At 30.2% G+C, this 17999-nt stretch overlaps 4 protein-coding genes across 4 annotated transcripts; 2 read left to right on the top strand and 2 right to left on the bottom strand.

Annotated features, from left to right (window-relative positions):
- Window positions 1-378: 378 nt before the first annotated feature.
- On the top strand, window positions 379-1599 carry LOC125822968 (serine/threonine-protein phosphatase 7 long form homolog). Its single transcript, XM_049502425.1, has 3 exons — window positions 379-1038; window positions 1248-1421; window positions 1582-1599. Exons 1-3 carry the CDS (start codon window positions 379-381, stop codon window positions 1597-1599), a joined length of 852 nt encoding a protein of 283 aa, XP_049358382.1.
- A 69-nt stretch (window positions 1600-1668) lies between these two features.
- Window positions 1669-2084, top strand: LOC125822782 (uncharacterized). Its single transcript, XM_049502240.1, has 2 exons — window positions 1669-1942; window positions 2050-2084. The coding sequence occupies exons 1-2, from the start codon at window positions 1669-1671 to the stop codon at window positions 2082-2084; spliced, it is 309 nt and encodes a 102-aa protein (XP_049358197.1).
- Window positions 2085-4129: 2045 nt separating this feature from the next.
- Window positions 4130-6017, bottom strand: LOC125822967 (uncharacterized). The gene is made up of 2 exons (XM_049502424.1): window positions 5686-6017; window positions 4130-5600 (listed from the first exon to the last, which is right to left on the bottom strand). Exons 1-2 carry the CDS (start codon window positions 6015-6017, stop codon window positions 4130-4132), a joined length of 1803 nt encoding a protein of 600 aa, XP_049358381.1.
- Window positions 6018-10486: 4469 nt separating this feature from the next.
- On the bottom strand, window positions 10487-11801 carry LOC125822528 (TIR-only protein-like). Its single transcript, XM_049501936.1, has 2 exons — window positions 11293-11801; window positions 10487-10613 (listed from the first exon to the last, which is right to left on the bottom strand). The coding sequence occupies exons 1-2, from the start codon at window positions 11799-11801 to the stop codon at window positions 10487-10489; spliced, it is 636 nt and encodes a 211-aa protein (XP_049357893.1).
- Between the last annotated feature and the right edge of the window lie 6198 nt (window positions 11802-17999).

The raw sequence follows: 17999 nt of genomic DNA, 5'->3' as shown, positions 1-17999 counted from the left end.
CTTTTTCATTTCATAATTAATTACAACATATGATTAGGTTTAAACAGAGAGTTATGAATAGAAAAGATTAATGAGTTGGAATGATTTAGAAATTGGTACACCAAATTCCTTGAGATAAAACGTTACTGATACTCATTGACTAGCAGAATGTCAAGGTCTGCTTTGCTCTAGTTCTCCAGTACGCACCATTTAAATCTATTTGACCATATACAATCCTTAATTGCAAAAATAATAGAATTTTTCTTACAGAATATAATGGAGCGTGTTGTGAATCCTGGACCGATTGATCGTACACTTCTTCTCTCTCAGCATGAGCATAAATCAGAATTGTTATGAAAAGGTGAGATATCATTTACTAGCCTTATGAGGACGGTGCGCATGAATGATGCCTGGAATTTATTTCCTTTGCATCGACCTCATGGACGTGTTGAGGAGATCTTACGTAGGTCAGGACTGTATGATGTAGTTTGTGTGGGCAGGATGCAGTATGACCGTGCCCTTGTTACAGCTATGGTTGAGCGTTGGAGGCCAGAGACTCATTGCTTCCACTTACCTTTTGGTGAGGTCACGATTACATTACAGGATGTGCAGGTCTTGTTTGGTTTGCGCATCGATGGTGATGTTGTGTACATGCAGGATGCTACACGGAGGATTCGTCCATGGCGTACTTTATTAGAGACACTCACAGGATGCGCCATAGCACCTACTGATATGGATGGTGCGAGCCGGGTGAGGATACATAGCATTACCGGCTACTTGCGAGATCAGTTACAAGTAGATCCGATAGGAGATGCAACTCCAGTGGAGCGGGTTGACAAAATTTCTAGACTTTACATGCTTGTTATATTAGGGGGCATCTTATTTCCGATCACGTCGGGGAACCTTATTAGCTTACAATACTTGGCGTTCCTAGATCCTATCCACGACGTAGGTAAGTATAGTTGGGGCAGTGCAGTGTTGGCCTACTTGTACCGTGCACTTTGTCGGGCATCTATCGGTAATGTGGTTGACATTTGCGGATTTATTCCTCTCCTTCAGGTAACTTTACTAAAGTTTTAAAATACATTCAAATACAAAGAATCTTTTAACATTATACTGTACAAGAATATTTTTTCTATATTCAATTTTTTAAAATATTTAAATTAGATACAAATAATTTCTAAAAATTATTAAAAATAGATATATGTAATTGTTAATTTTTTTTTTGTTAATGATGATAGTTTAATTATTTTGTTTGTCACATTAAGGTTTGGTGTTGGGAGAGGATCTTGCCTGTACAACCATCAGCTCCTCCGCCGCATGATGGTGATGTATTACTTCCATATGCTAGGCGATGGACGCGTGGAATTGATAGGGATACTGAGTCACATCATGTTATTATCCCGATTAGAGATCAGCTAGACCGCATGACGAAGGATCAGGTACATCAAATAATATTTGTAACTCTTTACTAGTTTTTTTAAAAATATATATATAATCTACATATAAAAGTAAATTATTTAAAAGTAAATCAATAATAATTTTATTTATATACTAAGCGGTTAACGTTGATTTTATCTAATTGTTATATTTTAAAAATAGTTTCGATGGACACCGTAAAATGAGATTTTACATACACTACCTCATTGTTGTACGATCGATGAGCCTTTATGGATGGCATGCGTGCCTATGCTTTGCCTAGAGATTGTTGAGGTGCACGCACCTGATAGAGTGATGCATCAGTTTGGTCGTCCCCAACATATACATGCGATTTCTAGTTGGGGAACCAACCACTACGTGCATGATCAGCGTAGGAGGCTTGGTTCGGAGGTTCTTGAAATGTTGGATAAATATTTTCGTGATTGGGGTAATCGACATCAGAGTTTAGCGGTTGAGGTAGATGATGGTACTAGAGGGGTAGGGTATAAATCATGGTACATGCGGTATGGAAGGTTGCTTATAGGTAAGCCTGCATTAGAGGTTGATGTACCGTCAGGCTTTGTTCATTCTGCTGGTACTAGCATTGCGATGTCTATAGGATTATTTAAGTTGCACAATCTTGCATTACAGTGGCAGAGAGACACAGCCTTAGCTTCACATGGTGAAGAGGTATCTCAGATTGTTAGGGATACATTGCTTGAGGCCGCAATACAATTTAGAGAGCCATTTTTTGAGGGAGATCCTTTGTTTGAACATATACGTGCCAGAGGACCTAGACGTGGACGTGTAGATGGACGAGGACGAGGACGAGAACGTGGGGGGCATAGAGGTAGAGCACGAAGACGTGCTCTAGGACGTGGCGCCGGTGGTATACCTATTCCTCCAGACATAGAGGCAGAGGCGGGAGTAGAGGCCGATGATTTGCATATCCATCAATTTGGCACATCAGACATCATGAATTTATTAGATATGTCATTTGGAGATTATATACCTGATATGGCGGTAAGCATTAACAATTTAATATAAACTTAAAACATTAATAACTAATATAAATATTTCAAAATAACTATTTATATATTTTTGTAGGGCACATCTGGTACTGCCCATTGTGACACCGAAGATACTGCACTTTATAACACTCAAGATTTTATTGAAGGACTGCTTGATGATCCGATTGAGTCGCAGGTTTGTATTATTTATGTATTTAATACAGTTTTTTTCCTTTAATTACAGAAAGTGGGGTTCTTTTATATTTCTATTTTTTTGAATTGGGTTGTTAAAGTTTGTATCTTGATCCAAATTTGCATCTATGCTTGATTTGCTTTACTGCTTTATACAGTTTTTTCCTTTAGTTACAGGAAGTGGGGTTATCTTGTTATGTATTTTCTCCATTTGGTTTCTAAAAGTTTGTATCTTTGATGTTTTGAATCCAAATTTGTATTTTTCTCCATTTGATTTTATATTAAGTTAACTTTTAATTATTAGATTCATACTACGGGGCCTTCATCCACCGTGGAGGAGAGCCCCACGGCGATTATAGAGAATGTCGTTCCGACAGTTAATGAGGATCCCAATGTGATACAGGTTTATGTTATTTATTTCTTTTAAAATATTTACATTAGTTATTAATGTTTTGATTTTATATAAGAAATGTAGTAGTAAAGACATACTTTGACATTGTCAGCTTTAGGATAAATGTATCAATGCTTGGAGCAGTTAGAGATAATATTTCTATCAGTTGGGTTTAATTTTGCATTTCTTAGTTCTTTTGGTTGTCATGATGTTTGCATCTGTTCAAAATTTTATTAATGGAACTTAGGTTAATTTGGATTTTTGTCTTAATAATGAAGTCTTGGTTCTGATTCTATGATCCAAAATAAAGAATGGAGCATACGAATATATAGTGTTGGTGTGCTTGGATTTATTGTTGTATTGCTAGATCTCTTTAAAGATGGATCTCTTTATTTTTGTCAATTCATTTTCAATTTCTACTATCTAACTTTCTATTTGCAGACCACTTTGTCACCACTCTTGTCTCCAGATGTTACTTTCATTATGCCAGTGGATGATATGCCTCAAACACCCGGAAGAAAAAAAGTTGTTAAAAGAATTGTAAAGAATGTGAACATAAAGGATCTTCCGGCCAAAAAGAGGAAGAGGGACAATGAAGATGAGGATGGATATACGGGACTTAGACCGCGAGATGTTCTACGGATTTCAAGAAAGGGTTGTGGAACATAATATTATTATTTTTGTGTATGTATCTTTTTTGAGGGTGTATAGTATTATTATTCTAATTATATATAGTTATTATTTTTGTGTATGTATCTTTTTTGAGGGTGTATACTATTATTATTCTAATTATATATAGTTATTATTTTTGTGTATGTATCTTTTTTGAGGGTGTATAATATTATTATTTTAATTATATATAGTTATTATTTTTGTGTATGTATCTTTTTTTGAGGGTGAATAGTATTATTATTTTAATTATATATAGTTATTATTTTTGTGTATGTATCTTTTTTTGAGGGTGAATAGTATTATTATTTTAATTATATATAGTTATTATTTTGTGTATGTATTTTTTTTTTAAAAAAGTGAATGAAAAAATTAGAAAATATAAACACTCGAGGATGATCAAAAATACAAATAAAAAGTTGCATAGAAATTGATACAAGAATAAATTAACACAATTAAACATCTTTCTTTAGCTACTACCACCATATGAGGCGTTTCGAGCTTGTGAAGGACAGTTACGCCTATCATGGCCTATTTGTTTGCACGTTGAACATTTGCGAGTAAGTGTACTTGCGGGAACATCCATTTCATTATGTATACGGGTGATTTTATTTACGCCCACTTTTCGTAAATATTTTTTATTTGCTATCATAAGAAAAGGACTATCAGACCAATATTTTTCACCGTCGAGTGGATTGAATTGTCCAGAGTAGGCTTTTTTGTAGCTACGCACGCTAAATTCTGGTGCCATATGCTCCCATGCTTGATACCCAATTTGGTCAAATCCCTTTATTGCATGAGAACACAGAATGTGGTATGATTGCCATTTACCACATTGACATTTTCCTTGTGATGCATTTATAATGTGCTTATTGCCACCACAACCATTATGCATATGTGTCTGTACCTCAAATATGTTTTCCCTTTGTTGGTGATAGTTGATAAGTGTGTGACGTTGTGACTTTTTTCGATTATCCTCAAAAATCTTGAATGGTTTAGGCATCCATTGTTGCTTTTGTTGTACTAGCTGATTGACAAATTTTGATCTTGTAACAAATCGGTTCACAATCTGATTGTAAGTGAGTCTTACCATTGCAGTAACTGGCAGGCCCCTGGCTGACTTAAGAAGACCATTGAATGACTCGGAACTGTTTGTTGTCAACATGCCCCATCTCCTACCTCCATCCCTGTGCAATGTCCATTTGTCAAGATCGTTCTTCATTAACCACACATACGCTTCCGGGTTAATCTCCTTGATCATCTCCATTTTTTCCAAAAACTTTTTCTCCTGACAGTGATTTGCAGCTGCCCATAAAAGGTTGTTTAAAATGACATTTTTGAATTTTTTTTGAAAATTGGCCTTCAAATGTCTTAAACAAAAACGATGGAACCCAAATGGGGCCTCCCAATTGGGAGAATTATACACGGATGAGAGTATTCCGTGATGCCTATCTGAAATCAATATCACACCTCTACGACCCTTGACAACGTGCAAGTGCAAATGATCCAAAAATAAACTCCATGTCTCCATGCTCTCGTTCGCAACTATTGCAAATGCCAAAGGTAATATTGAGCCGTTACCATCTGTTGCAATCGCAATCAACAACTTAATATCATATTTTCCATAGACATGTGTTCCGTCGATCGATATAACAGGACGACAAAACACAAACCCATCAATGTATGGTTTAAAAGTCCATAACACATAGTTGAATACATCTTCAATGACATCGACACGCCGCTCTGTTTTCCATTCAACTATTGTTCCGGGATTGAAGTGTTTCAAAGCTTCCATGAACCTCGGCAACTCGGAAAAAGAACCCTCCCAAGTACCATAGACTTTTTCAAAAGCACGCTTGCGACCAAGATATGCTTTTCTTCTGCTTATCGAAATGCCATATGCTTTAAGAACCGTTGTTTGACAGTCTTTGATGGGAAACCTGAAAAGTAAAAATAATATTAATTATCAAATAAAAAATGAATATTTTCTTATTAAAGAAAAATCATCTAAGGATAAAATAGTACCTTGGTGTTTTTTCTATATCAACACGAAGGACGTTAGCAATCATCTCAACATCCAAGTTGAAATGTCCATCGCGGCACGTACCCATATCACATGTATGTTCTTTAATGTATCTTCCAACTTTCCACATGTTAGTATGTTTATCATTAAAAGAAGTTAGCCTAAATCGACATCCTTGTTCTACACGCCTGCAAACAAGTCGCCATGATTTCTTTGTCGATTTAATAACAAAGTACTCCCTCGCTATCTTTAAATGTAGAAGCTTAACTGCTCTTTGCAACTGCTTCTTTGAATTGAACAACATGCCCTTTTCAATATAAATAGCACCATTCATGAAATCTTCCGGTTCACCCCAGTACGTTGTGATGTATATTCATCATGTGTATCGCCAAAGATATCTGGACCATCTTGGAGATGATCCAGATAAGGAATTTCATGATTACAAAAAGGACTCATGGACATTGGTCTTGGCGACCGATTGGGCATTAAAAAATCATCATCACTAGATGATACCTCAAATGGAACATTATCTCCTAATTCCTCGGCATTAGGCAAATCATCACTATCACTAGCTGAAGGTGAGCCGTAATTTGGAAGGTCACGATCATCGATATTTACAGGATCAATGGGCTCATCTTGTGTGATATTTTCCCTATATATGTAAAAAAGTATAAATATTTGTCTCATGCAATTAACTTACTTAAATAAAAAATCAAGTGTTGGACATACCGACAATCATCTGCATCAAAAGTAGGCGAGACATGAAAATTTGAGGATGTCCCGACATTTTCCGTCATTTGAAAGTGTGAGGACTGACCAAAATAATTATCTAGTCCATAACTTGAAGCAATATTCCTATCTTGCTGAGGTAAACCGCTACAAAATATATAATAATAATAATAATAATAATAAGAATAATAAATCATATAAATTAATAAATAATTGACAAAATCAACAAATAATAATCGAAATATAATTATTGAGCATTACCAGTCACTTTCATTGATAGTTTCGTTCAAATCAACATCATATCGACCGGTAAGAATATTTTGATAATGAGTCATGTTAGAAAAATCAGTAGATTGAGTTATCGGAAATCCATCAACGCTATTACGATTTTCTAATCGGGGATGGACATCGACCGATAAAGGAGAATGTTGTTGACTAGTCTTAGGCTCCTTCGTAACATAGATTTCAAGTATTGTTAACTTGATTTGATCTATGAAGTCATTTGGAACCCTCAAAAAGTCTGTCAACGATTCGTCATTATAGATAATCCACTCTCCAAAATTTACTTGTCCTTGTGATAAAAATGAAGTAGGGTATTTTCCGACTATAATCAAATTATAATCAGTGCTATTTATACCCATTCTTTTATAAATTGATGAAACAAATTTATGATAGCGGACATTAATTGAATATTTAGCATTGTGTTTGGGAGGACAATTATAATAAACGGTATTTCCGTCATGTATAATTTTGCCATCCCAATAAATTGAAACTCTAACTTTTGGTTTAGAAGACATTTTTTTTTTTGAGATTGAAATGAACAAATATAGAAGACTTTATGTTGTAGGTGCTATCAACTATGTTTGAACATCCTCCTTAAATAGAGATTGGAGGATTTTTCAGAATAAAAAAATAAAAATACATAGTGGAATAATTTTTTCCGTTTTTATGATATGTCAAATCAATATAATTGATTGTATGACACAAACACTGCAAAAAAAAAGATAAAGAGATGGGAAAAATATTCCTCTTTGTAAAGTGGAATTTTTTCTTCCACTTTATAAAGTGTAAGAAAAAGTTCCACTTTACAAAGTGTAAGAAAAACTTACACTTTATAAAGTGTAAGAAATAGTTCAATTTTATAAAGTGTAGGAAATAGTTCCGTTATATATTAAAATATATACGTTATGGGACTAACGGAAAACGTTTAGAATATTAGATAAAGTGGAAATTTTTCTTCCACTAAGCCTATTTTAGTTACTTCCTAAAATTGTGGCTTATTTTGGTCACTTTTATGTTTTTGTGGCTTATTTAGGTTCCCACCTCATCTTATATATGTGTTTTCAATTTGTATGTGCACAGATTTAAAGATGACGATTTCTGGTGAAAAAAGATCGATTTCCTATCGGTCAATTTTTTGTGGATTTAAATAAAAAATAAAGTTATTCCAACGAGGAACTCATGTCTTCGATTTAAATAGTCATTTTTACCGTGTAAACAAATCTTATTCGATTAAAAATTACTAAAAGGATAATTACACTCACAGAATAAGAGTTCACTCCAAATTAGTAATCAAATACAAAAAGAAATAAAAAGTAAGAAGGGGAAGATGTTTATAGAGCTATATCAAACTAAACAAAAGAAGAAGAAAAAAGATAAGTTTTTTTTTTTTATATATAATACAAGCCATAATAGATTATTTTTCTCTTTTATATACAAAAACATACTTTCAAAGTTTTAAATTGAATTTGACATATTCTCATGTGGATTAATTCTCTATCTTAGTCATATTCATAACCAATTAGCATGACTTTTACATAAGAATGACAAACACAAATCAAGAATGGTCCCCTTCTGTTATGACTTGTTTCCATTTTAGTTGGTATATTAAGAGTAATCATTGCTACCAAAACTAAAATATTATTTAATTTTAACATTTTTCATTTTACTCTTAATGCAAGATTTTATAGCTTTATAAATGTTATAACAGTTTATAACACTATTTTCAAAAGCCTTATACTCAAACAAAAGTTAATACATGCTTATAATTTAAAATCACAAGTTTTCAAACATTTCATTTCTTTCCTTATAAATCTTATGTTTAATCAAACAACGTAACTTAAAATGACACAAATGGAGAATATCTGTATATTTTGAAACAAAAAAGAAAATGTTTGGTCTCAAAATTTGTACTATATCCGTAGAAAAATTGATTAAACAAGATTAAATAAAATGAACCGAATGGAATACTCGTATATTTTGAAAAGAAAAAAAATATGTTTGGTCTCAAAAACTATATATAATTTGTCCCAATATATATAAAAATTCAGTTCGGTGCATTAAAGCTTCTGCTATGCATAAGATTCAACGAAGAGTCCAATCATAAAAGCCTATTATACATAACTTTATCTTGTATTTATGTCAAAAATTATTTTCAAGACTCGAATCCGTAATCTCGTGATCACATGACAACAATATGTCAGTTTCTAAGGCTAGAGAGGGATATATAGAAACTTCAAATAGACCAAGTCACAAATTTTTTGGCCTCAGCACACCAGGCTGATTGACCTCTTCTTCTTCTCTTTTTTTTTTTTCCAAAAGAGGAAAGTAAAGTACCAAGAATTGAAGAACAACATAAGACGAAATGACACAAATTTTAAATTTTAAAAAATTAAAAGAGAATATTATGATTTTTCTCATCCAAAAAAGGACAAAATAAAATTAAGACTATTTAAGTCCGGCGGTGAAATGGTGATTATGGTCCAAATAAAGAATTAATGCCGGCTAATGTTTCTTCGTAAGATTAATAATGATTATGTCTTGTCGACTTTCGGTCTTTTTTTAATTAAAAAGGAAAATTAACTTAAATAGTAGTTTATTTAATCAAATTAAATAAAAGATTATTGATATTATATAGTACATGTAATATATGTATAATTGTGGGTAGTTTATATATTTTGGTTAGTAAAATAGTAGTTTTGTCTGGTTAATTCGTCTAAAGAATTCTTTACAAATATAATATTTTCATTGGAAGAGTTAAATTGTATTCTTTTTATAACTATAATCTTTTCGAACATTTTCAAAAAATATCTATGAAAAGAATATTTTATAGTATGCCTTTCAATGCAATAGTCATTCATTAGGTAAAATTTATATTAAAAAAGTGTGCACGTAAATTTAAAATAATCTAAACCATATTTTCAATTGTGACAATAGGTCTAAGCTTTATATTTTTGATACATTTTAAGAGTATTTAACAATGTGAGTTACTATTTGTGCAGATTTTTTAAGAGTATATGCTCATTGTGACATTACTCCTCACAGAATTCAATCGATTGTTAAAGTATGACATAAAATTATAAATAAAAAATAAAAGCATCTAATTGTACTCCACATACCATACTTAATACTCATTATATAAAAACTATAATAAGTTACAATTCTTCTCGTACAAAAGTGAGTTTCTCTCTTATCAATATTGAGTAAAATTTCTTAGTTTATACAAAATTCGTTAAATATTTATGATGATTAAAAATGAGCACAAAGAAAGTTTGAAAAGTCTTATCATACGTGTCCAATAAATGACTTGTTCTATTTTGTCCAATTCAAAGAAAAAAATAATATTACCACAACAATATCAAATAAGTCAAACCTCAAAGTACAAAAACATAGCATACCTAACTTATAGTAAAACCAAAATTTAGTAAAGAGGAAAGTACATGAAATATTCAAGAATCATCTATGCTTTATATTACATTGATTTGACTGATTACATAGACTACAAAAAAAGTCTAATAAAAACTTTCATATTACATGACAAATTATTGAAGAAGAAGAAAGAAGAATGAATATTGAATGTGTTAGCTAGGAACAAGTCCTTTGAGTCTTCCTAATTAAAGGACTTCTGTTAAGAAAAGAATTTGAACTAATTAATAAACAAATGAATGTGAATTTATTATATTTTATTTTATTTCATCCCTCGGAGCTTCCACTTTTTTTGCTCCTTAAATGGCTCGAAGGTGCTTACCACCTGAACAATCGAATTTATTGTATTATATATCATTTTTTACTTTATCAATAGTTGTGCAAAAGGTGTTGTCGACGAATATATTTTTTTCTGTTGATGAACTTCTCTCTTTCTACCTCGTACAAGTTCTTCATTATTGCATCTGAAGCTTTTACCAAAAATTCTGACCAATCCCTTCAAAAAACAACATTATATAACCATGTTAGATTATAATAATTATAACATTGAAGTATAATAAAGTTTTAATGTTCCGTATAATTTGGTTATCCATATATCCTAATTTTCTATAATAACAAAGTCATAATAAGCTATGTCACACGTATTTCAATTTTTTTTTTAAATGGTGTCAAGTCAGTTGCAATTGAGAGTGTAGCCTATTTGGTCAATAAAGCAGAAAGAAAATCATGAAAGATCAAAGTTCAAATCTCAACGGAAGATTATTATTTTACGAAAAAAATAAAATAAAATTGGTAATTTAGTTTTTTTTTAAAATTTGTTTAAGCACCAGTTGTGAAAGATAACATGTAATTTGATAGTTTAGGTGTGTCACCATTATTTAAATTGTGCAAAAGGAAACTGTGACACTAAGCAAATATAATACTTGTTCTGTCTGAAATTATATGATAGTGTTGGATTGGACACACAATTTAAGGAAGAACAAAAAACTCTTTGAAATTTGAGATCTATATAACAAGTCATAAAAACATTTGGTTAGCTTTAAATTATTTCATTAACAACAAAATGAAAAATTTAACGTTAATTTGTTTTAAATAAGGAAGTACGTATAGTGTTCTTCTTGTAACAAATTAAAAGGATGACACGTAAATTGAGACGAAAAATTGTATGTACTCACCCTTTTAAGGTATCAAATGTGAGTCCAACGGTGTATTTTGCCTCCTCAAGAGCCAAGTTAAATTTCTCCAAATCCTTATTAGGAAAATTAAGATTCAAATCCTTAACAGCAAGCTCAGAAGGCTTAACATCACAAAAAACAGGTATAATCCTCTTTTTCGATTCCATCATTAGAGACAACTCATGTAAACAAAAATATGAATCACAATATTGAGGTGAAAAAATAGCCACCCCAATTTTACAATGGCGAATGGCAGGGTCGATTTTATCGAACAATTTATCCCCGGGCTTCATGTTCTTGCTATCCAAGAACGGACGAAGCCCGAGATTATTTTTAATATGTTCGTATAACAACCCCGCGACATTTCGCTTCGTGTCGATTCCCCTATGGTTTATAAAAATATCGCACGGTGTGCGATGTTTATTCAGCCCCGGCTCGAGTTGTTTCCCGAGCCGGAGAATTTGGTCACACACATTTTTGGAAGAAGAAGATGATATTGAACGTTGCATGGCCATATCAAGAAGTTACTAAAATGACGTTTTTAATTTTTGTGTATTGAATGAGTATATGATATATGACCTATTCTCATATAGGCTATTTATACTAATTGATATTTTAAAATATGTTATTTAAATTCTTATGTTTGATCATTAATTTCCTAGGGTCTTGGCTACTTTTCTACTATTGAAATTGGAACTCAAGAAAATACGAGTATTTGCTTTGACACTTGACAACAAGGAAGAAAAAGAGTAAAAGAGTTTGAATATTTTTACTCTCAAGGGTTTATGGAGAGTTTAATCCTTCAAACACGCTTTTAACGAGTGTTTTAATTTTTAAATACCCTTTATACATATAATATATACCACCTTTTTTGAGTTTGGATAATAATATGAATTTTTTAATTTTCTTCATAAAAAGAGTTATTGAATTTTCTTGAGTTTTCTTTGTAAGAGTATATAGAGTTACACATATATATGTATTAATAATAAAAGATGTATGTTGATTACCATATATCATAAAAATAATTTATCTCAAATTATAATGATCTGTTAATTGACGTTTAAAGTTGATCGGATCTAAGACAATTCATGAAGTATGGATTATTAATTTATTATGGGTAGATATTCGAATGTGTAATTATAAATAGGGTTATGATCCAAATAATAGAGCACTACTAAAAAAAAAGTAAAAAAGATGATGGAAAAAATAAAGTTTGCGTAGGTTTTTACTGATTTTCTTTTTGAAAAAAATAATATAAATTGACGAACGTCCATTGATTATTTTCGGTCAAAAATATGTGAAAGCTATTTTAAAAAATTAAAAATTCATTTTTAAAAAATACTACAGAGCCTCTCAATTTTTTTTTATCTTTCTTCTCCAAAAATCGAAGGAGTCCGTCAGTTTTTTAAGTGCAAAACCTTGTTAAAGAGCATGTATGATTAGTAGTAGAATTGTTCAATATCACAGCAAACACTTCTGTTCGATTCCAAGTAGCGACATTTTATTATATATATTTATGAAAAAACGATGAACAAAATACAGTCCGTTGATTTTTTAAAATAATGTTTATTGGTTTATTATTCAAGGAAACCAACGAACATTCCTCAGTTTTAACCGACGTAATCCATTGATTTTTTTAATCTAAAAAAATCCATTATTTTCCGACATAGTCCAGTTCGTCCATCGATTTTGGCCCTCATTTTTTTTTGGTAGTAGAGGTAAGATTTCTTTTTTAATATCTCATCATCCGAAAAGCTAGATTGACTCCACATATAATTTTGTGTTCCACTTCATTGCATTTATTTTACTTGGTCTCTATGGTAAAAATAGATTTTTCATTTTATTTGTCCATTTCAGCGAAAACTTAATTATTACTATCCTTCTTTCTCATATATACTATCCTTAGTAGTAGTATCATACTTAGAGTTCCAAAGATCATTAATAAGATTAATTTAGTAAAATACATCTCTAATTTAAATTTTCTAAAAGATCATATTAGGTCAATAATAATCAAAAAATATAAACACATGCCAAAAATAGTAATTTGACATGATAGATCTGGGAAAAAATGAGTGAATTTCATCTTAAATATTTTTATTCCAATTCCAACATTCTTTAATTTCCATGATACTATCTGTTTTTGGATTCATGAATCCATTTAGAGAGGAGATTAGTCAAAAGTGGGAAATTACCAAATTTTCTAACATCTCCAAATTTAAGTTGAAGTCCGATAACTAAGACTGTTCAATATATTATATATATGAGCAGCCAATATTTTACTACAATAATCTTTCTTATAATTAACACTCCATATATAATACCTTCTACATATCTTATAACCCGTTATATTTAATTAACTCATCAATTAGACCTCGAATATCGTTAATTAATCTTCTTCATAATTAATTATAAAGAATTTTCAAAACCTTACTCTATATAAGGTCATTAAAGGATAATACTCGTCTCAAATAGTTTGATCATGTCTTAGGTAAATGTCTAGGCAATGTTGTGGACATCAAAATTTTATGGAACTTTACAAGATGTGTTTAATTTCAGTTGAACTATATAAGACGAGTTCAATTTCAATTAGGCTTCTCGGAGGCACTCCAGCTTATTGATCCATATATAAAGGGTATTATATTCTCTTGAAAAGGCATCCAAAAATATCTCATAATTTTTTGGATATTCACAAAGATACCATGAAAACATCAATAAAGTGATCTCAAATATCTCCTAAACTCTTTAGATAATCAAAATATTCAAGAAGATATATAGATCAAGTCTTAATCATCCTAGTTCGAGAAATACGCCACTACGGCCCTCAACTCACGGAGAAATCCGAGGAACGAAATTGTACCTGCACTACTATTAATAAAATATTCTTATTTCTTCATAAGTTTTTTTGTGATTGCAATTTATTTTCTGTCACTTTAAAATTTATTGCAAACAGATGTACCGGAAGGAATTGAATGTTTTTTTAAGTAACATGGCCATTAATCCATTTTGAATGTGAATATAGAACAAGAAGTTGTTTTCATGCTCCTTGTACAAGTAGACAAAATTGAACTTACACGAATGGATGTTAATAGAAAATAGTACTATGTTTTGATCTAAATTCAGTAATGAAAAATAGTGGCAAATTGACTGTTCTATTCATAATATTCATAATATAATTCACAACAAAATTAACTTAGCTTTAAAATAAAAAAAAATAATAAAAAAAAACTTAGCTTGTTGGACAAACAACTAATGTGTGACCCTTCAATGCTTCTCTAATTGGCAGTCACGTTCTACTCCCTTCATGAATTCATATTATGTGGTTCCGTTCAAATTTCTAAATTTAAACGAGTTATTCTTTTACTATAATTTTCTTATATGTTTTAAAAGTATTTTAAATTATTAATTATCATGAGTTGTTTACTTCTAATGTAGTTTTCATATACGGAGAATTCATTTTCAAAAATCTTAAAGCTTCTGTATATATCTAAATCCACAATTAAAAAAATTTAAGAAATGTGTGTTCTATGACATAGTAAGGCTCTATAGCTATAGTTTTAGTAATTGCGCTTCATAGCTATAGTCCTTTTTGCTATGGAGGTTGTGGTTTGTATATTTTGCTTGCCCGTTGTATATTTCGCTTGCGAATATACAAACAAGGTAAGTATATACAAATTTTGTATTTATACATTTAGGAATTTTTCAAAATTCGTTTGTATATTTTACTTGCCATATACAAACATGGTAATTTGTTATGAATTTTTCATAAAGGATATACAAATAGTTAGGGTAAGCATTTACAAATTATTTATACGGTCAGGAACCGAATTCTACAAATTTTGGATTTATACAATTAGAGACCGAATTATACAAATTTTGGATTTATACAATTAGAAAACTGAATAAATTTTTTTTACAAAACTGATAACCACGAGTTAAAAATAATCGAAACTACAACTATATTACATAATATATTCTAACTATTTGTCATTTCGCATTATTTTCCCAAAAAATGTCCTTATTTGGGCTGTCTGAGGAAGCCCAAATTGACTTGGTCAAAAGAAGGCAAATATGCATGAGGCAGATTTATTATATTATGTGCGCCATTCAAAATTTAGACCTTTCTACATAGCCTAAAAATGATGCATATGACTGAAAAACCATATACTAAAAGTATTAAATATGCACCAAATATTTAACAAAATAGTATAGTATTTCTTTTGTTATTTAGTCTTCATTCTTAATTATCAACAGTGGAAGACCAGGAAAGCCAGCTTATAGTAAAGGCACTCAATTTTTCAAAAAATTATTAAAATATTTTATGTAATTGAAAGTTTATTTACCTATGTCATAGACATACTTGGGCTTGGACTTGCACTAGGATTTGGGCTTGTAAAATTAAAGATATCTTTACCTTATAGTCCCATAGATCAAAACATTATTCAAAAATGTTTCTCTCATTTCAATTTGTTTGTCATACGATGACTTGATACAAATTGAATATGTGATCTTAATTTAAAGATATGTTAAATGTATCAAAAGTCGTTTAATATTGTGGTCTTAAACATGTCATCTGAAAAATTGAAATTAGAGAGTACGCTTTGTTCAAATGGGAAATAAACATTATTTTTAAATAGATAAAAAAAAGTAGGCCAAACAAATTGAAACGGAGGAATTACTTAATTTTTAAAAATATTTCTACTTTTAATCTTATTTAGATTATTTTTTTGACAGAATAGCCGGTGGCTTCGGTATGTACGTCGTATTCCATATGGACATATTATGTCATTATTGTGTCGAGGCAGATTCAAAATTTGAATCTTATAAATTTATATAGCTATCTCAAATTAAAATATAATAATAATTAAATTTACAATTAAATATTTATAATTATTTTAATAAATGTTCTACTACATATCGTACATGTTATACAATTACCTTATCAGTTTTTATTTTCATTTATTACGAAATGATTGCCGGTAACTATTTATTACTTAGATGGAGGTTATTGTGTAAAATTTATTTTATATTGTTTGGGCATATAAATTAACAACTTTTTTAAAATGTAGCAAAATGAAAAATAAATAAATATATATTCTCAATAATAATGACAAAAAAAAACCCAGCTAGCTCAATTATCAATACAAGTATACCACACAAAACTGTAAACTCGACTTACACCAACCTTTGCCCCACCCCCCTCCACTCACAAAATGGGAAATTTATAATTAAAATAAACATTTATGACTATACATTATATTAAAAAAATACATATATATTTTTAATTTATATAAATTAAAAATAAAAAAATGTATCGCGTAAATTAAAGTATATTATATTAAATAGAGAGAGAGAGTTTGTGTCTATAATAATCAATCAACAAGCTAAGTAGCAGATCAAACACTACTAGAAAATAGAAATTATGAAATTTATCAATTATTCCCAGTTACTTAGTAGCTAAATAGTTGCTAGCTAATTTTTATTTTTACTTTTTTTGTAAATAACGCATAACTAGATTGAACTAGCATGAATTTTTACTGTGTTTAGTGAGAGAAATTTGTTGGTCGCTAATTATTTTTTCCTAACAATGGAACCCCACAATACTAATCATAAGATATAGTACATGTTGGTTACCCTATTATGCTATTTGTGCCAAAAGCTAGCTACCAAATGAAATTATTTTTTGTATTTATTAGTTTTTATTTTTCTTTAATTGGTAATGATTTAATTAAATGGCACTACCCTTGCAAGTTGCTAAAGCATATACTCCATATATATATTAGCTGTATCATGGCTGTCTTGAAATTACGGCTAAATGATTAGGTCTTTCATTTTTATAGCCTTGTGTATTGTAATAAATAATGTGAAAATGATGGATTTTGCCTTTTACTATATTAATATTATAGTTGGGTTTTTTGATGAGAATCCTACTTTTAGTAATTAATCAAATAATAAACCTCTTTACCCTCATTGTCTTTTGCTTGTCTAAACTTTTTTTGGTCCTATCTAATTATGATGATTGAAAAAAAGAAGTTATATTTTTAATTTCGACTTTTTGTATAATAATCATTAATATCTTTTGATAATTAGTGGAATTTCAGAATTGATTCGTGAAGTTCATACTTTCACAGTTTAAATGTAAAAAAATACTGAAGTTTTAGATTTTTATGAAAATGTTCGAACATCACAAGTTGATAAATGTTCAATTTTTGGTGAAAAAATTTGACGTGTTATTTCGTATTTTAAATAGCGATATTTTGTCCAAAATTTATTTTCATATTAAAAAGTAATCAACTTATTCACTCAATAATTGTATAACACATTAGCTAAAACTTTATTAGCTATCCAAATATTCGAAAATAAATAGGACGCTCATTTGAACCACACCCTAATTAAGTAAAGTAAGAAACTAGATACTCCCTCCGTCCAACAATAATTGTTTACTATACTAAAAATAGTTGTTCAACAATACTTGTTCAGTTAGAAAATCAAGAGATAATTTACTACTATTTATCATCTAACACATTTCTCAAAACATTAAATTTAATAAAGTTTAAGGATAAAATATAGTAATTTTGACCCTATTATTTATCATTTTTTAAGGGGTGTGTCAAGTCAATTCAATAGTGAACAATTATTGTTGGACAGAGGGAGTTAAGTGTTTCTCTTGCATGACTATTTTTTATTTAGACAAAAGAGTTGACGATCGA

The sequence above is a fragment of the Solanum verrucosum genome, unplaced genomic scaffold, assembly GCF_900185275.1.
Source record: "Solanum verrucosum unplaced genomic scaffold, falcon-dt-bn FXZP01000103.1, whole genome shotgun sequence".
Taxonomy (NCBI): domain Eukaryota; kingdom Viridiplantae; phylum Streptophyta; class Magnoliopsida; order Solanales; family Solanaceae; genus Solanum; species Solanum verrucosum.
The sequence above is the reverse complement of the archived record's forward strand: the minus strand, read 5'-3'. Positions and strand labels throughout refer to the sequence as shown.